The sequence below is a fragment of the Fukomys damarensis genome, unplaced genomic scaffold (assembly GCF_012274545.1).
Source record: "Fukomys damarensis isolate Sample0158 unplaced genomic scaffold, DMR_v1.0_HiC HiC_scaffold_23, whole genome shotgun sequence".
Taxonomy (NCBI): Eukaryota; Metazoa; Chordata; class Mammalia; order Rodentia; family Bathyergidae; genus Fukomys; species Fukomys damarensis.
This window is the reverse complement of record NW_022900935.1, coordinates 11,142,462-11,167,161: the sequence shown is the minus strand read 5'-3', so window position 1 is coordinate 11,167,161 and position 24,700 is coordinate 11,142,462. Positions and strand designations below refer to the sequence as shown.

The following is a 24,700-nucleotide window of genomic DNA, read 5'->3' as shown; positions in this document are numbered from 1 at the left end:
GACTAAGGTAGTATAGGCGAATAGGTTTAGGGCCAGTCACAGGATTTGGGGTAAAAAGGAACTGCCTTCCAAGGAGTGTTCATGCCCTCCTTGTGCCTGCTGTCCTTGCTTTATCTATTTTTTTGGTACTGGGGATTGAACTCGGGTTCTTGTGCCTGCCAGGCAGGCGGTGGAACCACTAAGCTAAATCCCTGGCCCCTGTCTTTGTTTTATGATTGCATGAGGTTTTTTTTTTGTTGTTGTTTTTGTTTTTGAGATAGTCTCACTATGTAATTCAGGTTGGCCTTGAACTCACAGCAATCCTCCTGCTTCAGCCTCCCGACTGCTGTTTGTTAATGTTCCATCTGACTGAGCTGTAGGTTTTCCCTAGTGAGGGTGGGCACTCCCTCTTGGTGAGGACTACAGACCTTTTTTCCTCTGGACAGCCCATGGCATGGCACTTCCCAGCCTGCCCCTGGAAATACACTGTACTCACTTTTTATTTTCTTTGCAATGTCAGGGATTGAACCCAGGGCCTCGTGCATCCTAGGCTAGTGTTCTACCACTCAACTACCTCCCGGGCTCTTTTAATTTTGAGACAGAGTCTTGTTAATTTGCCCAGGCCAGCCTTAAATTTTCACTCTTCTTGCTTCAGCTTCCCCAGTGGCTGGAATTGAAGGCAGAGGATCCACTTTTATCCCTGGGTGCCATCATCTGCTGTAAAGTCTGGGCCCCTAAGTACACGTACCTCAGGGTCCCCAAGATAGCAAAAGGAAGAAAAAAGCAGGGCAGGGAAGAGAAGGCAGCATGAGAAGCCCCTGCCCGGGTCCTGCTCCCTCTACAAGATCCCTGGTGGCCTTCACCTTGCACAAGCAGCAGCACGTGGGACTGGGTGGTGCCAGCAGCGTTGGTGGCTGTGCAGCGGTACTGTCCCGCATCGGCCAGCTCTACGTGGGCAATCCTGATGACACTTCCGCTCTGCATGATGCCAGGCCGCAGGCGCCCTCCAACTTTGCTCCACGTCACCTGAGGCTTGGGATCACCCAGCGCCAGGCACTCGAACTCAACAGAATGGCCGACCACCACAGTCTGCACGGAGGTGCGGGTGTTGATGAGCACAGAGGGCAGGGCTGGGGGAGGAGGCAACAGGAGGTCAGCCTGGCTGGGAGGCCAACGATGCCCAGAAAGGGGGCCCTGGGCTTTCATCTGTCTCAGGCATTTTTTTTTATGATACTTAGGATTAAATTTAGGCCCTTTGCCTTGAGCTGCATTCCCAGCCCTTTGTTTACTTTTGAGATAGGATCATGCTGAGTTGCTAAGTTGCCCAGGCTGGGTTTAAATTTGTGATTCTCATGCCTCTGCCTCCCAAGTGCTATGATTAAGATGCGTGACAACAGGGGCCAGGGATTTAGCTCAGTGGTTCCGCTGCCTGCCTTGAAAATACAAGGACCCGAGTTCGATCCCCAGTAAAAAACAAAAAAAGATGTGTGATACCATACCTGGTCACTTGGAGGGTGTTCTGGGGAATATGGTTGGAGCCCTGCACCCCTTTCCCTTCTCATCACTCTGCCCCTGCTCTTAGCAGAGGCCTAAGCCACACCCCTACCTTGGACAATCAGCCGGGCACTGGCCTGGGCCTGTCCCCAAGGTCCATGAGCTTGGCAAACATACGTCCCTTGGTAGCTCTGGTCTAAATTCTGGAGTCTGTAAGGAAAAAAGAATGAGATCAGGGAGTGAGACTGATTGAGAACACTCTGCAATTGCAAGGGACATACAGGTCAGTACCCAGGGCCAGCTTCTGGCCTCCTGTACTGACTGCTGAGGCAGGCAGGCAGGTGGGGTGGGTGCCACACCTGTTCCAGACAAAGACCTGCTGCTCTAGAGCTTAAGGTCACAGTTCCCAAGTCACGGAGCTACTGTCTTTCTTCACTTGTTCCAGGGCCAAGCAAGTGCTAGGTGTGTGTGAGAACCACGGTTCGCCTGTATTACACAGAGGCTCAGGGAGGTCAAGCGACCTGCCCAAGGGCTTCACTTCAGGCCCAGCCCCATGTGAGCCAGGCTGTGGTGCCCAGGGCAGTCCCACCCCACCCCACTACTCACCGGAGCACCCCGTCCTGCACACTGTGGCCAGGAGGCAGCTGACTGCCTTCCTTGAACCAATGGAGCTGGGTGCCCCGGTCACCGGGAACGGCACAGTGGAACTCGGCGCTGGCCCCGATGCTCTTGGTATCCAGCTGTGGAGTGACCTGCACGGTGGGCGAGGGTTCTGCTGGGCCACGGGTATCAGGGAGAGAGCCGGAGGGGCCTGTGGAGACATGTATGAGGTTCCAGGCATATTCTGTTTTGTTTGGTCTTTGAAGGTCTGCCTATGTTGCCCACGCTAGTCTGGAACTCCTAGCCTCGAGTGACCCTCCTATCTCTGCCTCCTGAGTAGCTGGGACAAGTGTGTGACACTGCACCTGGCTTCTAAGCATCTCTGTCATGTCCCCGACACCCCCGCCATCCTGGGACCCAGGAAAACATCATCCAATATTTGAAGGGTGTTCTTCTCTTGGTGGCCTCTTATTCGCGCCTTGAGTGGTCACTCAACCAGCACACATGAGGGCCTGTGTGACACTGGGCTCCTTCCACAGCTCCCAGCCTTGGGAGTGGGGGCGCGAGAAGTGGCCAAGACAGGAGCAGAAGGGAGTAGGACAGTGAAGGGGATTCTGGCCGTGGTCTAAAATAAAAGAATGCAGAGACTTGGCCATGGTGGGATGGCTAGAGGGTTGAACCAGTGCCCTCATGAGCCATAGGCTTTATAACTTGCTTTTTTTTTTTTTTTGCAGTATTAGGGACTGAATGCAGGGGGCCCAGCACTGAGCTACATTTCCAGTCCTTTTTAATTCTTTAAAATTTTGAGACAGGGTCACTAAGTCACTGAGATGTTTGGGCTGGGCTTGAATTTGCAATCCCTCTGCCTCCACCTCTCAGAGTGCTAGGATTGTAGCCTGTGCCACCACTTCTAGCTCATGTATTTTTTTCTAAGCAAACTATGAGGCATTTTCTCTCCATTTTACAGAAGAAACTGAGGCTTGCTGGGTGTGGTGGTGCACACCTGTAATCCAAGCACTCGGGAGGCTGAGGCAGGAAGATTGCTGTGAGTTCGAGACCAGACTGGGCTAGTGAGTTCCAGGTCTGTCTCGACTGCATAGTGAGACCCTGTCTCAAAAAACAAAACAAAAAAACCAGAGGCTTGAGGTGAAAGGACTTGGCCAATGTTGCATAAGTGGGCCAGAGTCCAGGCTATTGACCAGCGGGCTTCATGCTTTGCTGCTTCTACACTTTCAGGAATTCTTTGCAGGAAGCCATGGAAACGCTGGATTCATCAGCAATCCACTTAAACATGGGCATGGTAGGAGTGGGCCTAATAAATGTCACTCATTTATTATCATTCCTACAAGCATGGACACTGCCCATCCTGGGCCTGATGCAGGACAAGCCCAGGGCTGCTGGGACTGACTGAGCAGGCCCTGCCCCGGCATCGTGGCTGACTGCCAGGTGAGGCAGGCCAGGTGTTTAGGTAAACACAGTAGCTTCCTCTGGCAGTGCAAGATCAGTGCCAAGGACAGGAAACAGTACTGAGAGCTGGAGAGGCTGGGAACAGCAATCGAGGGTCTCCCGGGAGGAGGCCAGCCCACTTTGGGCCTCGGAGAGCAGGGAGAAGATGGCACTGCAGTGGACAATGCAGGGAGGCCTTTACCCCGCCATGTGTAGGTCCCCAAGTGCCCGTGGTGGGGTCGCTGAAGGGTCTGGAGGAAAGTTGACCCCTCTGCCCATACTGAGCCCTGCTGCTCACCTTCGATAAGCACCTGAGCGAAGGCCTCAGCTGAGCCCACCTTGTTGGTGACCTGGCAGCGGTAGCGGCCAGCGTCCTCAGGGCCGGCGGGCTCCAGGTGCAGCAGCTGGCTCCTGGTGGTTGCCCTCCCAGGAAGGCTGCCGCCCACCCTGCTCCACTGGAAGGTGAGCGGGGGTGTGCCGTGAGCCAGGCACTGCAGCTGCACCGGCTTCCCAGCCTGCACTGACACCTGCTCCGGAACTATGGTGGCATACGGTGGGCCTGGGTAGATGAGGAGAGAGGTCAGGATGGCAGTGGGCAGCTTGGTCTCCACGCAGAGCAGAGACAGAGGCCCAAGGAGCAGGGATGAGCGCCTTACTCTCTACGTGCAGGAGGATGGTGGCCTCAGCGTGACCGGTGGGGCTGGTGGCATTGCAGATGTACTGGCCTGAGTCCTGCTGGGCTACTTGGGGGATGATGAGTGTGTCCCCTTCCTGTCGGTGCTGCCAGGGCAGTGGGGAGCGCAGCTTGGACCAGTGGATGATGGGTGGGGGGCTGCCTGTGGGGTAGAGCAGACGACAGCACTGGGCACAAGGGTGGGGAGGCAGGAAGGCCCCTGGGTGACCTGTCCCTCCATGGGCGCTATTACGTGAGTGGTTCTTGGACATGACGCCTTCAGATATTGTGTCTACAACCCGGGCCCCATGGCCCCACGGCTCTGCCGGCCTGCAGCCCGCACCGGTCATACCTGTGGCTGAGCAGCGCAGTGTGGCCGTGTATCCAGCCTCCACAGTCAGCTCAGCTTCTTCAACTTGAACCTGGGGGGCTCCGGGGGCAGCAGTACCAGTGTCCACAGTCACTTCCACCCGCTTCTGTGCTGTGCCCAGGGCATTCTGAGCGAGGCACACGTAGGTGCCTGCGTCAGATGGTTTAGCTGATGAAATCTAGGTGCGAGTGAGGAGACTGGTTATGTGCGTGCTGGGCCGCAGCCCCTGCCACTGCTCTTCCCTTTGTTTTTGGCTCTCTTGTCTGGCTGCTGTGGGGCCCACCTTCATGCCACCCCAGGAGTGATCCATCTACTTGGCCATCAGGCCACCCCCATTTCTTTTCCTACCCGACCATCTTTGTGTCCATTCTTTCTTCTTTTCCTTCTCCTACCTTTGTTGCTCTCTCCTATTTTCTTTTTCTTTTTTGGGGGGGGCGGTACAAGGGGTCAAACTTGGGTCTTTGCGCTTGCGAGGCAGGCACCGAATCTCTCCTATTTTCTGATCTACGCACCACCTACCTACCCCATCCCTCCCATCCATTCATCTTCTACCTGCTGCGCCCTCCTCCAAGTGCCTGCTCAAGGCGAGGTCCTGGAAAGGTGGACAGAGAGGAGGAAAGACCTGACCTCACCTTTAGCACCGCGTGGCTGTTCACGTGCCCATATGTCCGCGGCTCGATCCTTGCAGGGCTGCCCACCCGGGTCCAGCGGACAGAGGAGCGGGGCTCCCCAGGACTGACACATTCCAGGGTGATGTCCTTTCCTGCTTTCACCCACACCGGTCCCTCAGGGAGCACGGACACTGTAGGGGGCCCTGCCAGAAAAACAGCCACAGCTGACCCACCGGCAGGCCCCAAGCTGAGCCACTGGAAACTCGGGCTCAGAGAGGATGCCCAAGATGGAAGTAGGCGCAGAGGCAGGAGTTAAACCGACGTGGGTATCAGGGCCGGAAATGGGAATGCGGAGCTACAAGTTGACCCGTCCTCACCTTGCACGCTGAGGTTCACAACACTCTGGGCCACACCGTAAGTGTTGGAGGCTACGCAGCGATAGGCCCCGTGGTTGCTCGGCCGGGTGCCCACAATGGTGATGATAGAGCCATTGGGGCTGATGTGGACGTTGTCTGGGGGTTGCATTGGGGAGAGAAAGTCAATGAGTGTCCACCCTGCCCTTCTCCTGCCTTGGTGCTGCCAGTGGGTGCCCACTGCCCCATGGCCCAACTCTTTGGGCCTGGGTATATGACACGGAGTCAGAGATGGCAGAAGAGCCTCGGGGACTCCTGGACCAAGCCCTTCACCAGGTAGATGGATTTTGCCCAGGGCCATGCGTGAATCCTGCATGAGTCCCTCATGCTCAGTGCCTCTTGCCTGCCCGCCGGCTGTCACCACCCTACCACTCACCCTCACTCACCCTCCAGTTCCTGGTTCCGGGTCTTCCACTCTAGGCTAATAGGCAGTGCCCCCTCATGGATAAGGCACCTGAAGCTGGCATCCTGGCCCTGGTGCACCGTGCTGCTGGGTGGGTCAATGGAGATGACAGGGCTGCGGAGGCCTGGAGGCAGAGCGGAGTGGGCCGGCTCAGTCGGGGTGGTTGGCTTCCTGGGGCGGCCCTGCCTGTGCTCCAGGGTCCCCCTCTCTGCTCCCGCACACTCACGGTAGGAAGACCCAGAGCTGGGGGTGACTGTGACCGTGAAGGAGGCCTCCTGCTCAGAGCCTGAGCCACCAGCCACCCGGCAGATGTACTCTCCAGAGTCAGCAGGGGACACGTGGTGGAGCCGCAGCCGGGAGCCATGGGTCTGCCGGGGAGAAGGAAGCATCAGGCCAGGGCAACCACGACAGGGCAAGTCCCCAAGTGTGGCTGTGCTTTCAGGGGTCCTGGTATAGAAGCGGGAAGAAGCTTCACTTGCAGATCCCAGAAGCCCAGTGGGCCAACTTTACAGAGGGGAAGCTGTGGCTCAAAAGAAGAGTGCAGCAGGACGGGAAGGAAAGCCTGACAGATTTCTTGTCCTCACAGTCCCCGTGCAGGCTGGAATCTCTGAGGTTTGGGGGCAGAAAGCAACTACAGATTGGACCTTTCCTGCCTGGTGCCCCTACCTGGTGCTGGGTGGGCAGGCTGCCCCCGCGCTTGTGCCATGTGACCTGAGCATGCGCCTGCCCGGTCACCACGCAGTTCAGGTCCACGGTCTGCCCTTCAGCCACGTGGGAGGAGGAGGCCTCGATGTAGATGGGCTGGGCCAGTCCTGGGGCTGTGGACAAGGGCTAGGTGAGAGAGAGGCAGGCTCCTAGGGACCCCAGCCATGTCACAAGGCTGGCTGGTCCTTCGGGAGGTGCCAAGGCCGGAGAGTGAATGACTTGCTAAGCTACAGGACCTAAGAGGGTCTCCTATGCCTGGGAATGAAGATGGGCTGAGACCCTGGTCTCCCACGGGCAGAGGGGAGCGGCTGGAGGACTGCCAGAGCCCAGGGACCCAAAGCCATAGGTGGGAGCCCTGCTATAGTCATTTTTTTGGTACCGGGGATTGAACTTGGGACCTTACACTTAAGAGGCAGGCGGCAGAAGTACTGAGCTAAGTCCCCAGCCCCTCTGCTAGTCATATCTGGGACGACCTGGGCGGACCCAATGCTCAACCATAGGACGCCCCTGCCAAAGAAGGGCAGGGAGGAGCACGGCCAGCAGGGCTCCAGCCTGTGTCTAACATCATCCCCAGCTCCTTGCCACTCACCAGGAATGGGGCCTGGGCTAGAGGCCTCAACTGTAACCAGGACAGAAGCTTCCAGGGTGCCTGAGCTCCCCGTCACTTGGCATGAGTACTCGCCGGAGTCCGCCGGGGACACGTGGTTCAGCCTCAGCAGGGGCCCATGGACCTGGCCAAGGTGGGTAAGGTTGAGAGGGGGCTCCAAGAGGCTGTAGCTCAGGCCTCCAGATGCCCACACTTCCTGGTACCCGTACCCTGGCTGCTGTGCAGTTTAGCAGGCTGCATCCTATTCAAGGTGAACCCCTCTGACATTAAACAGCATGAAGTGTATGGTTAGTATGACATTCTCGCTGACAGGACAAAGTCAAAGGTCTTGAGTAAGTGGTATCCTTTTCTCCTTCACACCAGGGTGCTGTGGAGCTGGTGGTGGCCTTGCTGTGCCCAGCCCTTCTCAACCTCTGACCCCAGTGATGAGCTACAACATTTCCCTAAACCCACGTCTGAGAACACCTTCCCTCTGCCTGCGCTCGGGAAGGATGGCTGGGGAGGAGGGGTGCATCTTGCTTCTTCTAGGACTCGTACCTGGTGCTGGGCGGGCAGGCTGCCCCCGCGCTTGTGCCATGTGACCTGGGCATGGGCCTGCCCGGGCACCACGCAGTTCAGATCGAGGGTCTGCCCTTCAGCCACTCGAGAGGAGGACTTCTCTATGTGGATGGGTGGGGCACCACCTGTGGCTGGGGCACAGCAAGGGGTCAGTAGCAGGGACTCCCACCCCTGGGTGCCCAGCTGTTCCCCCAGGTGCCCTAATGTGCAGACCAGAGGCCACCAGCGAGTGGCATCCGTCCATTTCCCACTCGGTACTCAGGTCTGGGGCAATCAGGGCAGTTGGGCCAGTCTGCAGCCGGAGGCCGCTCCATTCATTCACTAACATTTCCTAAGCTCCAGAAGTGCATAGCTAAGAATCCAGATTCTGGAGTCAGAGTGCCTGATTTCAAATCCTAGATCGGCCACTTATTGGCTATGTGACTTTTGGAAAATGTCATCTCTTTGTGCCTCGGTTTCCCCACCTGTAAGAATGACTGTAAGGATCTCCAAGGCTATGTGAGGATAAAATGAGTTATGCGTGAATGTGTTCTAACATGACTGCTGCCAGGGCATAGCCCCCACACCATTAATTACTGCACATCTTCCTTTCAATGAACAGTAAAACATTTGAGATATTGAGCCCCCTTACAGGCAATGATTTCCATGAAATTGTGGCAGATCTGATGCTATGTCTTTTTCCTTAATCCACCTGTAGGGCCAATAAAGATCTTTCCTGGGGCACCACCCCAAAGTCACTCAGTAATACCCGTGGGGACACAGGTCCAGGCTTCAGGGAACTTGCTACTGACTCCATAGATAGTAGGGGGCAAAAGCTGTACTGTACCCCTTTACAGCTGAGGACAGTGACGCGGAAAGAGGAAGTCCTTGTGTAACATCTCTGAGGGGACACAGAGCTGGGACTCAGGGCAGCAGATACCAGACTCTAAGCCTTGTACTTGGGCCCTTAAGTGGACAGGAACCACACCTCTGGCTGGGCCCTTCCTCCTGCCAGGGTGAGGGTGGGCCGGGGATTCAAGTCTGGGATTAGAGGGCAGCTGTCTCCAGGTGCCAGACAGCATTTCCTTTGCCCAGCTCTGCCTGCTGCTACCTGCTTTCCCTCTCCAGCCTCTCAGCTCCATGCAGGACACTCACCAGGGACGCGGACAGTGCTAGAGCCAGAGGCTTCAATGGTGACCAAGACTGAGGCCTCCTGGGGACCAGAGCTGCCCAGCACACGGCACACGTACTCGCCCGAATCAGCTGGGGACACCTGGTACAGCCGCAGCCTGGAGCCATGGGTCTGAGTGGGGCAGGACAGGGAGACAGCAGGCAGTGTCAGGGGCCAATCTGATTCCTTGCAGGCTTGGGGCCAGGCTCCGACCTGTGACCTAGGTGGATGCAGTAGGCCAAGGCCCAGCCACAGCAGCCCTCCAACCATCTCCTGCTACCCATACCTGATGGTGAGCGGGCAGGCTGCCCCTGCGCCTGTGCCACGTGACCTGGGCATGAGCCTGCCCGGGAAACACACAGTTCAGATCCAGAGTCTGCCCTTCAGTTATGTGTGAAGATGATGATTCAATTTGGATGGGCCCAGCACCTCCGGGGGCTAGGAACACAGAGGAGCAGGTCAGGGCTTGGCCATGTTAAGATTTGGGAGCAGAGTTTTAGGGTCCTCAGTCACAGAAAAGCCCAGGCCCCGGGGACAGACACAGTTAACACTAATATTCACAGTTCACCACACAGTGTTTGAACCACCTTATACATGTTAACTCATCAAACCTTTCAAATTCACACACTTCCTATAATAAAATAAATGCCCTTTTATCTGCATTTCCAAGACAATGGCAGCAGTCCCAGGGCAACAGAGCATTTGACAGGTTGGAAATGGAAATTTTCATTATTAAATTTATTTTGAGACAAGGTCTTGCTATGTAGTCTAGGCTAGTCTTGAATTCACTATGTAGCCTAGGCTGGCCTAGAATTTGTGATCCTCCTGCCTCAGCATCCTTAGTGCTAGCATTACAAGCACGTGCCACCATACCCAACAGAAACAGAATTTTAAATCTTATTTAATTTTAACTCCTACACCTGTCTAAGAACACCACAGAAGATAGTGTGACTCTTTGAAGTCAGAATAATCAACGTCCCCGTTTTACTCATGGTGAGAACAAGGCCAAGAGGCAAGAGTAATGCCCTTTCCCTTGACTGTGCAGAGCCCTTGCCCTGACCACTGACCCGTCTGAAGACTAATGCAAAGGCTCATTCTCCTCAGGGACACTGTTACCTGGGTCATCCCGGCCCTTTCCTGGGACAAAGGTCTTCATCAGACTCACCGGAGGGTTTGTGGGTGCTGGGAGAGACGGAGACCATGATGGAGGCCTCCTGGGCATCGATGTTGTTGTTGGCCCGGCACACGTACTCGCCAGAGTCAGCCACAGACAGCTGGTGCAGCTGCAGGTGGGAGCCGTGGGTCTGGGGGGTGGGAAGGAGAGAGGAAGCTGGGTGGGGCCCCATGGCCAGGATGTGCTGAGTGTCCTGGGTGTGAGGACGAGCCCTGGGCAGTCCCTCGTGCTCACCGCAGGAGAGCAGGGTCCTTGCGCCTGTGGCGCCAGTCCATACCTGGTGTTTGGCAGGCAGGCTGCCCCCGCGCTTGTACCAGGTGATGGTAGCCTGGGTCTGCCCGGCAAGCACGCAGTTCAGATCCAGGGTCTGCCCTTCCACCACTGTGGGGGACGAGGACTCGATCCGGATTGGTGGGGAGACACTGGGCACTGGGGACAGGTGGTGGACAATGCAGGAAAAGTCAGGCCACAGTGATGGTGCTGGGCACCTCCTCGCCCTACACGCACCCACCTTCCAAGACCCGTCCTTGCCCTCTCACCCTGGGAGGAGCCACTGCCCTGGATGGTGACGATGAGAGAGGTCTCCTGTGAACCAGCACCGTTACTGACATGACACACGTACTCCCCGGAGTCTGCTGGGGTCACCTGGGGGATCCGTAGCCGGGAGCCCACGATCTGGAGGGAACAGGCGGCAGTGGGCAGGGGTGGTAACACCATGTCCAAGGAATGGCTGCCACTGACACCTGACTCTGGAAGCCACCCCCTCACCAGGTGCTGGGCACCAAGGCCTCCCCAGCAGCCTTCCTGAGGCTCCCTGCACGGCAGGTGGCAGGCTCTGGTCTGCACTGTTCTTACCTATTGCCCTCCAGAAAGCCTGGGAGGCCATTCCCAGGGATGCCCCAATGGTTACCCATGTTGTCATTCAGCACGTATGCACCCCCCTTGAGACAGGATCTCACTATGTAGTTGAGACTGACCTGGAACTCACTATGTAGCTCAGGCTGGTCTCGGACTCACAGCGATCCTCCTGCCTCAGCCTCCCGAGTGCTGGGATTACTGGTGTGTGCCACCACGCCCAGTCTCTGCCCCCTTTTTGTGGTAGTACTGGGACTTGAACCTAGGGCCTCTGCACTGAGCTATATCCTGAGCCCTTTTTAAATTATTTATTTGGGACTAGGGATTGAACTCAGAACCTTGCACCTGTGAGGCAGGCGGTGGTGCCACTGAGCTGAATCCCCAACCCTAAATTTTTTATATTGATTGATTGATTGCAGTACTAGGGATCAAACTCAGGACCCTGTGCTTGCCAGGTAGGCAGGTGCGGCACCACTAAGCTACATCTCTGGCCCTCAAGTTTTTAATTTTGAGACAGGGTCTCACCAGGTTGTTAAACTACCAAGACGAGGTTTAAACTTGTGATCGTCCTGCCTCAGTTTGTTTTGGTGGCAGGGATTGAACTTGAAAGGTGGAGGCATGGTGCCACTAAGCTGAATCCCCAGCCCCTCCCTTCCTATTATTATTATTATTTTATTATTATTTTGAGACGGTCTCTGAATGGCTGGTATTGTATACGTGTGCCACCATGCCTAGCCAGGGCCCGTCTTATCTATTGGGAATGAGTGCTGGGCACGGGACATGACCTGTTGCAGCATCTGGGGAATAGTGAGTGAGTCAGCGAATCTAACTGAGGTCAGTAGTACATAGCTCTGTATCATCAGCACCAAACCAGGCCTGACTACGAGGACGCTCGGTGTTTGCCAAGTGACCGACTAAATGAGCACAGAGTGAGGTGCTGAGAGCCTCTTAAACTTCCCACAAGATCCCGCGTCCACTCCGCCCAGTGGCTCCGCACCTGGTGCCGACTGGGTAAGCTGCCTCCCCGCTTGTACCAGGTGATGGTGTGGGGGGTGTGGGTGGCCACCAGGCAGTTGAGGTCCAGGGTGTGCCCATTGGCCAGCGAGGCTGAGGAGGACTCAATGTGGATGGGGTACAACACACTCTGGGCTGGGAAGGTGAAAAAGGCGGGGTGTCAGTGTGGCCTGGGGGGTACTGAGCCCCAGGCAGCCCCCACCATCAGCCCCAACCCCTGAGACACTCACTCTGGGAGGGGCTGAGGCGCTGCTGGATGCTGACCAGGACCGAGGCCTCGTAGGTATCTGAGCCACTGGTCACGCGGCACACGTACTCCCCGGAGTCGGCGGGGGTCACCTGGGGTAGCCGCAGCCTGGAGCCGTGTACCTACACAGGTGGGACAGAGGTGGCAAGCTCAGAGCTGGGCCAGGCTCCTGTCCCTTTCTCTGGTCCTCTCCTGGCCCTGCCAGTAAGAGCTTGATGGGAGCTCTTCCAAGAAGCAGCACCCTTCATAACCCTTCAAAGTCCTTGCCCCAGAGTTAGGACAGGGCCCAGCCTGCCACCTCATCCATGCCAGACCACTAAGATCTCGCGTCAGGGAAAAGTAGGGGACAGCATTTGTTCATATGCTAAGGGTAGGGAGGTAGGCAGTGTGAGCCCTTCATTTGACAGATGAAGACATTAAAGACCAGAGAAGTGGGGCCAGGGATTTAGCTCTATGGTTCCGCCTCCTGCCTCGAAAGCATAAAGACCAGAGTTGGATCCCCAGTACACACACACACACACACACAACAGAGAAGTCAAGCAACTGGCTTAAGGTCACACACAAGGGGCAAGTGGCAAAGCAGTGTCTCAACTCAAATATACCTCAATTTTTCCCCTCCTTCCCTTCTTTCTTTCTTGTGGCACTTGAGATTAAACCCAGGGATTATTTTTTCTTTCTTTTGTTTTTTTTGACAGGGTCTCACTATGTGGCTCAGCCTGGCCTTGAACTCACTATGGAGCCCGGGCTAGTCTTGAAACTCCTAACAACCCTCCTGCCTCAGCCTCCTGAGATGCTGGGATTATAGGCCTGTGCCACCACACCCAGCTGAACCCAGGGTTTTGTACATGCTAACCAAGCAATAACCACTGAGCTACTCCACGCTCAAGCCTGTGCTTCTTATTCTGCAGTTACGAGAGTCTTCAATGTTCCTCTTTTGCACTCCATGTCCTACCTGGTGCCGGGCAGGCAGGTTGCCCCCAAGCTTGTGCCAGGTGATCTGGGCTTGGGCCTGCCCTTGTACCATGCAGTTCAGGTCCAGGGTCTGCCCTTCGGCCACATGGGAGGAGGACGACTCGATCCGGATTGGGGGGGTGACACCGAGTGCTGGTGACGGAGGGCAGGGGTCAGTCGGCAGGGGGTGAGAAGAGATGATGTAAGGGGGTCGGGGATACTGGCCTCGTGGGAGATGCAGACTGATGCTTGGCCTCCTGATCCCATCATGGCCGGAGTGGGAACCCCTGGGTGGCCCAGCCCTCCTAGTCCTACTCACCAGGCACAGAGCCCACTGGCTCAATGGAAACCAGGACGGAGGTCTCCAGCGGCACAGGGCTGCCCACCACCTGGCACACATACTCGCCCGAGTCGGCAGGGGACACCTGGTGCAGCCTCAACAGGGAGCCGTGGGTCTGCGGATAGGGGGTGAGGTCAGAGGGCTCCATGCCAACCTGTGACCGACAGCACTTCCCGAGCCCGAGGCAGTTTCTCTGCTTGCCTGGTGCGGAGAGGGAACTGCCCAGGAGCCAGGGTGCACAGGAGGAGCCCCTGAGAACACAGCACCGCCAGGCACACACTCCGAGTCAACTGCACCTCGGACAGAGGATCTCTGCCAGTTCTCAGTGGATGCCCCTCCCACTCACTACATGAAATAATGGTGCCTCTCTACAAGATAGTGTAACCACAGCTAAAGGTACTGTGATAACCATGATAGCTCAGGGCTGCGGCTCTGAGCACTCTGTAGATACACTATTTAACTTGATCCCCAGACAATTCTGTTTCGCAGCTGAAGCTTTGGCACAGGTAGGTTAAGTAACTTGCCTGTGGTCACGGCTGATGAGGTGGGGTATGGATTCACAGCAGGCTGGTTGGGCCTATTAGGCCCCAGGCTGTAGCCACTGCATTGTGTGCCTGTGGGAAGGGGCCCAAGGCCTCCCTTGCCTCCGAGGGGCCCCCTACCCCCCGCCCACCGCACAGTGACCTCCTCTTCTCAGTCTCTCCACTCTCCAGCCCCTTTACCTGGTGCTGAGCGGGCAGGCTGCCCCCACGCTTGTGCCACGTGACCTGGGCATGCGCCTGCCCGGGCACCACGCAGTTCAGATCTAGGGTCTGCCCCTCGGCCACGTGGGAGGAGGAGGACTCGATGCGGATGGGCTGGGTGCTACCCGTAGCTGGGAGAGAAGAGGTCCCCGGTTACCCTGGTTCTCTAAAGCAGCCCAGCCTCTCCTGCATGCCGTCCTGCCTGCCGACCCCACTCACGGTAGGTCCTGGTCACTGTGACTGTGATGGAGGCCTCCGCACCACTGCTGGCCCGGCAGACGTACTCTCCAGCATCTGCTGGGGAGACTTGGAAGATGTACAGGTGGGAGCCACGGACCTGTGCAGTGGGGGCAGAGGTATGAGAGGGCTTCCCAGCCCCCAGCAGATAACCGAATCCTATTCCCTGGTCTGGGAACTGCCAGCCCCCTAGCTGGGGAGCCCACTGTTCCAGGCATGAGTACCTGATGCCGGGCAGGCAGGCTGCCCCCACGCTTGTACCATGTGACCTGGGCATGCGCCTGCCCTGCCACCATGCAGCTGAGATCCAGGCTCTGCCCCTCGGTCACTGTGGGGGATGAAGACTCGATCCTGATAGGTGGGACAGGTGCTGGGGCTGTGGGGACAAAGGTGAGGGTAGCAAATGCTCTTGGAAGAGCTGGAAGTCCCCCACCCCGAAGCTGGCCCATTCTAGAGATCTGCCCAGCAACTCGACAGAGGACCAAGGCATGGGCTGAGTGGAGGTGAGGTCAGAAGATAGGAGGAGGCAGGGCAGGAGCAGAAACCAGGGCAGTGAGGCAGCCAGGGAAAGCGTGATGGGAAGACGGCAGAGCACTCAGACAGAGCTCCGGGTGGGCCTCCTGCCCCTAGATGGCAACAGGAGTCACCCCTTCCTAAGGCGCTCAGCATCGCCAGCTTTCCATGTCGTCAGTCACTCACCAGGGATGGAGTCAGAGGGCTTGATGGAGACCAGGACAGAGGTCTCCAGATGCTTAGAGCCGAGGACCACATGGCACACATACTCGCCAGAATCAGCAGGGGACACTTGGTGTAGCCGCAGGAGCGAGCCGTGGGTCTGTGTGCAAACAGGCAAGGTTGGCGCGGGGGGGGCGCGCTGGAACAGCCCCATCCCACCCCCGCAGCGGGCTGGCCCAAGGGCCACAGTACCTGGTGCCGGGCAGGGAGGCTGCCCCCACGCTTGTGCCAGGTCACCTGTGCCTGCCCAGGCACCACGCAGTTCAGATCCAGGGTCTGCCCCTCGGCCACGTGGGAGGAGGAGGACTCGATGTGGATGGGCTGGGTGCTGCCAGGCACTGAGCACAGAGGTGCGGGTCAGAGGCTATGGGAGGTGACCAGGCCCTAGCTTGGAAGGGAACCACTTTTCTGGCCTGCCAGAGGAGCCTTTCTTTCATGCCCACCTCCAACGCAGGCTCTGGGCCCCTCTGCCAAGAGTGGCCTCCTGACAGCCAGATTGTGGCGAGCCCAAGACCGTCACTGCCAGGCTGCCCCGGAAGTCACAGACAGTACAGATCCCACTTCCTCCCTGCTGTTCACCACATGCCCCAGTGCTCTCTCGGACCCCAGCTCCTCTACACTACATCCTTAGCCTGCAGATCTGGAGAGCACCCTTCCAGATGAGAAAACTGAAGCCCCCAAAGGCAAAGGACTGCATCAAGGCTGACAAATGGCCGAGTCAGGATTTGCTCCCAGGGCAGCCCAGCTCCCAGCTCAGGCAGGGACCGCAACACTGCTGTTTGCCGACACCCGAAACCACACCCTTGCATGTGGGGCCAGGGAGCCTGGACCAGCCTCATCCCGCCCCAGCCTCTCAGTCCCAAGCAGGCAGCAGAGGGTCAGAGCCTGTCTGGACTGTGCCCCGTCCTGACGTCCCAGTGGAAGGGACGGCCCAAGCATCTCCTCACCTCGGCTGAGGCCCAGCTGGGCACTGTTGAGCACAGAGACCACAATGGACGCCTCCTTGGCACCCGCCTCGCTCTCTACTCGGCACACATATTCTCCGGAGTCTGCTGGTGAGACCTGTGGGAGCCGCAGCCTGGAGCCATGGACCTGGAGCAGGTGGGCAATGGTATGTGAAGACCGGGAAAGGGCTGAAGCCACCGCTCCCTCTGGGCCTTCCTGGTTCAGCCATCAAACTCCTGGGGATGGAGCTGGCCCTGGCTGCTGCGGCGTGCAAGGCAGAGGGACCTTCCATGTGCACGGCAGCCACCCCAGCCAGAGCTCCACCCTATCCAGGGTCCAGCTTGGGTGAGGGAGCCTCCTACCTGAGCATGGGGAGGCAGGCTGCCCCCTCGCTTGTACCACGTGATCTGGGAGTGGGCAAACCCGGCCGCCACACAGCTGAGGTCGAGCAGCTGCCCTTCGGTCACAGTTGGTGATGAAGATTCAATCCTGACCGGCACTGAGCTGGCACCTGAGGCTGGGGTCAGCAGAGGGTAAGCTGAGCTCAGGGGAGCCCTGGCCCGCCTTCCCACTCCCTCGGTCCCCAGAGGCTCCACACCTGACGTGACGGCCACCTGGATGCGGGCCTGTGCTGTGCCAGTGGGGCTGGTGGCCACACAGAGGTAGAAGCCGGCGTCGGCAGATGTGATGGCCGGGATGACCAGTGTGGAGATGTCCATGCGCTCAGACCGGGCCTGCCATGCGGAGAGAGGCTTAGCCGCCCAAGGGGCAGTGGGCAAGGGTGAGCCAAGGAGGGCGGGCGGAGGGGCAGACAGGGTCAGGACAGGCAGTGACACAGGGTCAAGGTCCAGAGGGTGCCGAGGAGGGCGGACTAGGAAGGGCAGAAGTAGCTGAGCTCCCTGTGGGGTGCAGGAGGGGAAGGGAGCCAGCGAGGAGGTGGGCAGGATGTGGAAGGGCAGGTGGGCTGGTGACGATGAGCCCGTGGACCTGGCAGGGCAGGCCCCTCACCTGTGGGGGCAGGCTGCCGCCCTCCTTCCTCCAGGTGATGGTGGCAGTGGGCACCCCTGTGGCCCTGCAGTATAGCCTGACGGTGTGGCCTTCGTGCACCTGGATGCGCTCTGGGCTTACCTGGACCCTGGGCCCATTGCTGCCTGCAGACAGAGCAGTTTGAGAACCTCCCAGCTGCCCTGGACCCAGGCTTGGGTCCCAGCCCCTTGCTCAGCCTGGCCCACTCACCGTGCACCTGGAGGACAGCCCTGCCCATGTGCTGCCCAGCACTGTTGAGGGCGCGGCACACATACTGGCCCTGATCTGAAGGCTCGGCAGCTGGCAGGCGCAGGAGGCCCCCATGGATCTGTGCCTTCGGAGGGAGCTGGCCCCCGGGGCCCCCTGGGATGGAGACGTGGGGTCAGCAAGCCCAGGGAGCAGCCTTGCTCCAGCCCTCTGAGGCACTTGGCCCCTGCCCTGGTCCTGCCCAGGCCGGCCCTCAACGTCAGTGTCATGTTCTTACCTATCCACTCAAGGGTGGGTGTGGGGTTCCCCCTGGCACTACACCGAAACTCTGCCATCTGCCCGGGCTGCACGGTCAGCTGCGGTGGGTGGATGGAGACCACAGGAGCAGATGAGGTGCTAGAGCCTGATGAGGATCAGGAAAGATGTGTTTGGGATGGGCAGTATCAGCTGGCCCACAGCAATGGTTACCTAGCCACCCTCTGTTCCCACTCTAGCCCTCTGTGGCCATCTGGCCTCGTGGTAGCCGGAGGAGCTCTTTCTTTTTTCTTTTGGTGGTATGGGGGATTGAACCCACTGAGCTATATCCCCAGACCGTTTAAAGTTCTTTAGACAGGGCAGCACTGGGCTCAAACTTGTGATCTTCCTGCCTCAGCCTCCCTAGTGCTGCGATTACAGGCATGCACTACCACACCAGGCTTTTCGGCGGGAACTTTTAAAACATCAATGGGAAGTCAGGTGTTGCATGCCTGTGATCCCAGCACTCTGGGAAGCTGAAGGAGGAGAATTACAAGTTTGATACCAGCCTGGGCAACTGAGCAAGGGCTAGGGAGATAGCTCAGTGCAAAGGCCTGGGTTCAATGCCCAGTAATGTGACAGAATAAAACAAAACAAAAACCAAACAAACATCAAAGAGACCTTATTACTTCCATATTTAGGAAGTATCCTTGGTTCCTATTGCCTCAATAACTTCACCCCAATCCACCACATGCTGTGCGCTCTCACCTCTGCCTATACCTTCAGACTCTTTACCTATACTCCCTCCCACAGATCTAGCCAGGTTAGCCTTTCTGTGCCTCAAACACATGGACGTGCTTCTGTCTCAGGACCTTTGCACAAGCTTCTCTCTCTGCTGGGAACACTGGTAGCTCTCTGACTGGCTCAATGCCTTCTTTTCCTTCAGCTCTCAGCTTTGCTATCACACCAGACCATTCTCCTCTCACCCCGCTTGTTGCTTTCTCATCCCTCCACTCTTTCCCACCCTGGCACTGCAATTCTCTCGTTTGTTCAGCTGTTCCCTTGCTGTGGTTGCCTCAACCGGAACACACGCACCGGGAGGGCTGAGACCCTGTGTGCCGTTCCGTCCTGCGCTCTGACTTCAGAGCCTGAGGGGAGCCTGAGGGGAGCTCTGGGTGAGGTCAGCCGTGGTGGCAAGGAGTACCCTGCACGTGCAGCGTGGCCGTGCCCTGGTCCATGGCGAACATGTTGGAGCCAGTGCACACGTAGGTGCCCGCATCGCTCGGCTGCACGTTGCGGACGGTCAGGATGCCATTGAAGTCCATGGCTCGCGAGGGCAGTTTCCCATTGTGCAGGCGGGTCCACGCCAGGGTGTAGGCGGGAGACTGAGGGGCAAAAGCGGCGAGGGTGAGGTGGGGCCCGGGGCCCAGGCCCCCGCATCCTGGGCTCACCCCCAACCTTGCTCTTGGCCGTGCAGATGAAAGTGACGTCCGCTCCGGGCCGCACACTCTGGCTCCGCTGCTCCTCCACCGTCACCGTGATGGGCTTGCTGGGCGCCTCTGTGGGCACGGGAAGACCCCCGGGGAGCTGAGAGCTGGCCAGGCCTCTGTCCCACCTCTGGAGTCCCTTCTTGTCCCACCTGAGATGCTGTCTACCCCCTGGTACCGCCCTCCTCACCCTGGCCAAGCCCTGCACGGGTCCTCCCTGCTGGCACTGAACACAGTACAGCACGGCTGGAGAATGGCACCCTGGGCCAAGCGGCTCCAGAACACGACCACAGGCCACAAATGAGCTCTTGACGTTTCACACTTCACCGGGTTTCCCCATCTGGGTAGAATTTCCCTCCAAACAACCATTTCACACCTCTTCCCTTCCCCGTCCACCCTTCCACTGTCACTGCTCAAGGCCTCAAATCACACTTGTTGAGGAAACACAAGCTACTACTCAGGAATTTTCCATCCCCTCAAACCCCCAATCTACCCCACTCCCTCCCTCCTTCCTGGCTCCTGAGGGATGGGACCCTTCTGTCATCCCCGTGGCCCCTGCACCGTCTGAGGCAGAACCCGCCTGGGGACTTCTTTCTCTCTGTCACACCACGTGAGTCTCTCCTCTACCTTACTGTGAGATCACTCTGCTCTACAGACCAGTATGTTCTGGGATTTTCCATCTCTGAAAACGCCTCCTTGACCCCTTGTTTTCCCAGTCATTTCATGGCTTCCCTTCAGGTTTCTCCATCTGCCACCTTCCTGCCCTCATTCCACTCTTTCCTCTTCCTACCTGCCGACCGCCGCTGCTGTCACAGCCTAATCTCCAGTCGTTTCCTTGCCTTATCTTACTCTGGCGCGGCAGTGAGCAGTGGGGCTCTTGGCAACCCTTTCCCTTCCTCCTTTCCAACCTCCAGCTGTGGCTTTGGCTCCCGCCTCCAGGGCTGCTTCCTCCAGCTTTTCCTGCCCTTCCCTCTCCAGCTGGACATCTTACCCCTGCCCTGGGCCCTGGGCTATGCCTTTCCCTGGGTGACTTCCCCTGCCCCACAGCCTGAAACGCCATCCTTGCCTCAGCAGCTCCCAGATGACTTTCTCCAGCAAAGGCCTCTTTCCTGAATTCAGACTTGCAAGTCCAAATGCGTGGCAACACTTAGGACTCTCCCCAAACACCTCCAACTTTAACAAGTCCAAGGCAAACTTGTGATTCTCTGACTCGCTGGCAACAGGGCTGCCGGTGCCCCACCCACGTCCCTCTGCCTGGTTACCCCAGTACCCTCTGCCTGACTCCTGTCAGCTGTGCTTCTGCGCATAAGGACTTTCTGGGACTCCTGGAGCCCACTGTGCATTCTTGTGGGGGCGGGTAAGAGGAGTACAGGGGACTTGATGCTCCTGGAACTGGCCTCAGTCAGCGACCTGGCACACGCAGATCTGGAGACGCAGTGGGTGACTAGGAGGTGTATGTTTTACACTGGCTCCCAGGGTTTCCACCCCACAAGGAGCAAAACCTGCTCCTGCCCTTAATTTGCTTGATTACATACCCTTTTCAGATGCCTTCTCTTCCCTGTCTCACTTCCTCTCCCTGAAGTACTGGCACAAAAATCCTGTCTCAGACTTTGCTTCGGGGGAGCCCTAATGGAGACACTTCCAACTGGAGCCTTCTGGGTCTCAGTAAACAGCACCTCATTTACACAGGCACTAGAATCCAGTCCCAGGCAAAATCCCTTCCCCTCGGCCTCACGGACCACTCAGGTGTGGTGATTCTGCCTCCCACACAGGTCTTGATCCATCCACGGTACCCATCTCTGAAGCCACTGTCCTCATCTGGGCATCCATCAGCCCCTCTTGGCAGATGAACACACCTCTGCCGGAGGTTGCAATCTTGGGGACAGGGGGAGAAGGGACCCACCAGTGACCAGCAGCTCTGCCCGGCTGGCGTTGACATGGTGGAGGCTGCGGCAGGTGCACAGGTAGACCCCGGCATCGGAGGGCTGCACGCTGGGGAAGTGGAGCTCAGCACCTGGGGAGGGCCTCGTCAGTGTACCCTTCCCTTCTCCACCCAGCCCCACAGGCGGGCCCTGGACAGCCCATGCCTCCCCTCTCCCTGGGGGACGCTCGGGGACTTGGGTACCTTGATGTCGCTGCTGGGTGCTGCTGGGCACAGGCTGCCCATCCTCACGGGACCAGTAGAAGTAGTGGGGTGGGTTCCCACTGGCCTGGCACCGCAGGGAGTGGGAGCCTCCTTCAGGCACTACGCTCCGAGCAGGATGGACCTGGACCACCAACGAGGCCTGGTCTGCTGGGGTGGGAGGGGGCAGAAGCCATTGAGGCAGGGGCCCCAGCAGGCAGCACTGTCTCAGGTATCTCTGCCCTGCTGCCCTCTCCCCTGCACCCCTCCGACTCCCCAGATTCCTCGCCTTGCCCATCACTTACTCTGTGGCAGGCACCGGCCCCCTTGCACATTGGGGTTACCCACATAACCCGGGGCACACCTGTTGGGAGGAACAAGGACCAGTTCTGTCGGGTTTCGAGGAACCTAGAGCCTCACAGTGAACTTGAGAGCAAGAAGGTCAATCAGAGGCCTAGTGGGGGGCGAGGAGGCTTGGGGATCCTGGAAAGACTTAGGGGGTGAGAGAGGCCTCAGTGAGCTGGCAAGGAGAGCAGCAGGGAGTATTAGCAGGTTGGGTAGAGAGGGAGGTAAAGCCCTTCTCTATTCTCCAGGGAAAGATTCACTCAACAAACATTTATCAGGCAACTACTAAGTGGCAGGCACCATGCTAGGAGCTACAGACGTAACGGTGAACATGATGAAGACTGTGGACTGGTGGAAATTTCTAGTTGGAAAACCAACATGGAAACTCTATGTAAAACAAGAGTGAGGGGAACATATCAGGGCTATGAGGACACAGAGCAGGACACTGACCCTGGCTCTGAGATCAGAGGCATCCCAGGGGACAAGACCTCCACACCGTTACAGCCTTTGGAGTAGGCTGTGCTCTTCTCAGGGAACTGATCACAGGCCCCGAGTATGTATCTGCATCAGGGCCCCCCGACTTCCCGTCTGTAAACTTACTGCTCACAGTACTGGCCGGTGTAGCCGGGCTCACAGGCTGTGCAGCGGTACCCGCCGGCCCCCAGGCTCTCACAGGTGCGGGAGAACCTGGAGCAGGGAGCCAAGGGTCAGGTCACCAGAAGCCCACGCCCGCCCTGCTCCCTCCACACCCCAGTGGGTGGTGGTCCTTGGGCCTTGAGCAAAGGCACCCACATGTTCTCTGGGTTGGTCAGTGGGCAGGCGCAGGGCTGGCAGTCCTCTGGCGTCCCGGCTGTGGCATCTCCATAGTAGCCAGGAGCACACAGCTCGCAGAACTCCCCGGCAGCGTTGTGCTGGCATTGCTGCGGGGCACAGGGGATCAGACTCCCGCCCCTGGGCCATACTTACCCAAAGCCTTTCGATCTCGCGATCCCTTGATCTAGAAACTCCAAGCTTGTGAATTGTCTCAAATAATTAAGGAGAATGCAGAGATTTCATTAAAAAGATACTTCTGTTGGTGATGTCAAAATAAACCTAAAGGCCTATAAATTGGAAGCTGAGTAAATCACAAAATACCTGCACCCAAACAGCTATTAAAAGGATAATGTTGGGCCAGGGATTTAGCTCAGTGGTGCTGCCGCCTGCCTTGCAAGTGCAAGGTCTGGAGTTTGATTCTGGTACCAAAAATAAATAAATAAATAAATATTAAAAAACAAATAAAAGGATGTTTAAAAAAAGGATGATGTTGGCTGTACTTCTTACAATTTTTTATACAAAACCTCTAATATCAAAGGCAAGGTGCACACCTGGGTAACAGGGACAAAGCTTTGAAACGTGTGCCTCATCACAGAAACTTGTGGGTTACAGGCTCCTCAAAGACACCGGGTTTGCTGTATTAACAGGGCAGGTGCTTTGGCCCATGTTTAGCTGCGGCTCTGTCAACCTCCCAGCCCTGGCTTGTACCTGGTGGGTTCTACACACACCATTCTGAAAAGCACGGGTCTAAAAAAATATGGGATGGAGCCTGGGCCAGCCTGGGCTACACTGCGAGTTCATAGCTGTCCCAGATTAAGTACATGGGGAGATCCTGGCTCAAAGAAAAGAAAAGGAAAAAAAAAAAAAAAAAAGATCCTGTGTTGATTTGTAAACGGAAAGTGTATTTAAAAAGTGTCAATAAGGGATGTGGATTTAGCTCCACGCCTGCCTTGCAAGCGCAAGGTCCTGAGTTCAATCCCAGGTACCAACAAAACAAAACAAACACAAAAAGTGTCAGTAGTCCAAGGTGCTGGTGTACACCTGTCATCCCAGCTCCTCCAAAGGCTGAGTCAGTAAGACTGCAAGTTTGAAGTCAGCCTGGGTAACTTAGCTAGACTTTGTTTCAAAATAAAATAAAAAAGGACAGGAGTGCCTTGGGTTCAAGCCCCTCACACACACACAAAAAAAGCATGTATGAGGCTACAAAAGGGGCAGGCGGGCTGTTCACTCATTGTGAGTGAGTCTTCTCAGCGCCAGGAAGATAAGGATTTTAATTTTCCTTTTCACTCATCTCAGTGACCTGACCCCTACAGAGAACACGTACCAGCTTGGATGAGAACGCTGAGAACCAAAGCTCCCTCTACACAGGGTGGCACCCTGCAGCTCTGGCCACCCCCCCAGACCCTGGCTGACCGGGCCCACTGATGCCTGTCACCCCCACCCTGCCCCGCCCAGGTCCCGTGCACCTCACCGAGCAGGCCCCGGTCTCCGGGTGGCACAGGTCGGAGTGGCCGTTGCACTCACACAGCTCGCAATGGCCAAGGTAGAGCCCACTCCCGGTGCGCGTGTAGCCCGGAGCACAGTCCTGGGGGACACAGGAAGCTCAGCCTCCAGCCAGCACATCCAGCTCTCCCTCAGGCCCCTCCTGCGTCTACACCCCGCTGGCTGGCTAGACAGCGGGGTGCATCTTTCACCCTTGTCCCCTTGCCCGGTCTCCCCAGCCAGCAGGAAGAAGTAGTTTTCTTTCCCCTCTCAGACTCTGTCCTGGAAGCTACCAGAAAGCTTCGTCCTACATGGGTGAAGCAGGCTGGGAGACCTAGATGGGGAGCGGCAGGGAGCATGATGGTCCTCGTGGCTGGGCTTACACTCGTGAGGCAGCGCGGGCTGCACCAGGGATGTTTTCTCACATTGGAGATGAGTAACCACAGTGAGGGAGCAGTTCTCCTTGCTGTCCTTCTGTGAAGCCTTGGGGACCGACCCTCCCTTCCCCACACTTCCAAGGATGCTTATGACTCATCTGCCTGGCTGCAGACAGCGTGCATCTCCTTCCAGACATGTCAAACTTGGTCACTTCAAGGGACTTGAAATTCTCTGCATCTACAAGATTCTTAGGGCCCCAGAAAAGGTAGAGCAACAGAACAGTGCAGGGCCAGGGATTTAGCTCAGTGGTTCCACTGCCTGCCTTGCAAGTGCAAGGACCCAAGTTATCCGTAGTG

At 57.3% G+C, this 24,700-nt stretch overlaps 1 protein-coding gene across 1 annotated transcript in view; it reads right to left on the bottom strand.

Annotated features, from left to right (window-relative positions):
• The window catches only part of Hspg2 (heparan sulfate proteoglycan 2), a 67,540-nt gene that overhangs the window by 9,550 nt on the left and 33,290 nt on the right, over positions 1–24,700 (bottom strand). Inside the window, exons 38-78 of the mRNA XM_033767248.1 lie at positions 23,956–24,069; positions 22,464–22,591; positions 22,272–22,358; positions 21,632–21,690; positions 21,330–21,494; positions 21,108–21,218; positions 19,176–19,276; positions 18,922–19,102; positions 17,761–17,886; positions 17,487–17,639; positions 17,259–17,401; positions 16,849–16,984; positions 16,613–16,767; positions 16,253–16,397; positions 15,498–15,643; positions 15,270–15,405; positions 14,795–14,946; positions 14,553–14,670; positions 14,313–14,464; positions 13,570–13,705; positions 13,252–13,403; positions 12,283–12,421; positions 12,036–12,187; positions 10,723–10,858; positions 10,461–10,612; positions 10,175–10,313; positions 9,296–9,447; positions 8,994–9,141; positions 7,839–7,990; positions 7,284–7,425; positions 6,656–6,807; positions 6,216–6,357; positions 5,973–6,113; positions 5,551–5,685; positions 5,195–5,376; positions 4,545–4,740; positions 4,176–4,355; positions 3,818–4,078; positions 2,080–2,284; positions 1,586–1,683; positions 843–1,109 (exon numbers count right to left, since the gene is read on the bottom strand). Of these exons, the coding sequence (XP_033623139.1) occupies positions 843–1,109; positions 1,586–1,683; positions 2,080–2,284; positions 3,818–4,078; positions 4,176–4,355; positions 4,545–4,740; positions 5,195–5,376; positions 5,551–5,685; positions 5,973–6,113; positions 6,216–6,357; positions 6,656–6,807; positions 7,284–7,425; positions 7,839–7,990; positions 8,994–9,141; positions 9,296–9,447; positions 10,175–10,313; positions 10,461–10,612; positions 10,723–10,858; positions 12,036–12,187; positions 12,283–12,421; positions 13,252–13,403; positions 13,570–13,705; positions 14,313–14,464; positions 14,553–14,670; positions 14,795–14,946; positions 15,270–15,405; positions 15,498–15,643; positions 16,253–16,397; positions 16,613–16,767; positions 16,849–16,984; positions 17,259–17,401; positions 17,487–17,639; positions 17,761–17,886; positions 18,922–19,102; positions 19,176–19,276; positions 21,108–21,218; positions 21,330–21,494; positions 21,632–21,690; positions 22,272–22,358; positions 22,464–22,591; positions 23,956–24,069 (6,067 nt within the window). The remainder of the gene's footprint in view (positions 1–842; positions 1,110–1,585; positions 1,684–2,079; positions 2,285–3,817; positions 4,079–4,175; positions 4,356–4,544; positions 4,741–5,194; positions 5,377–5,550; positions 5,686–5,972; positions 6,114–6,215; positions 6,358–6,655; positions 6,808–7,283; positions 7,426–7,838; positions 7,991–8,993; positions 9,142–9,295; positions 9,448–10,174; positions 10,314–10,460; positions 10,613–10,722; positions 10,859–12,035; positions 12,188–12,282; positions 12,422–13,251; positions 13,404–13,569; positions 13,706–14,312; positions 14,465–14,552; positions 14,671–14,794; positions 14,947–15,269; positions 15,406–15,497; positions 15,644–16,252; positions 16,398–16,612; positions 16,768–16,848; positions 16,985–17,258; positions 17,402–17,486; positions 17,640–17,760; positions 17,887–18,921; positions 19,103–19,175; positions 19,277–21,107; positions 21,219–21,329; positions 21,495–21,631; positions 21,691–22,271; positions 22,359–22,463; positions 22,592–23,955; positions 24,070–24,700) is intronic.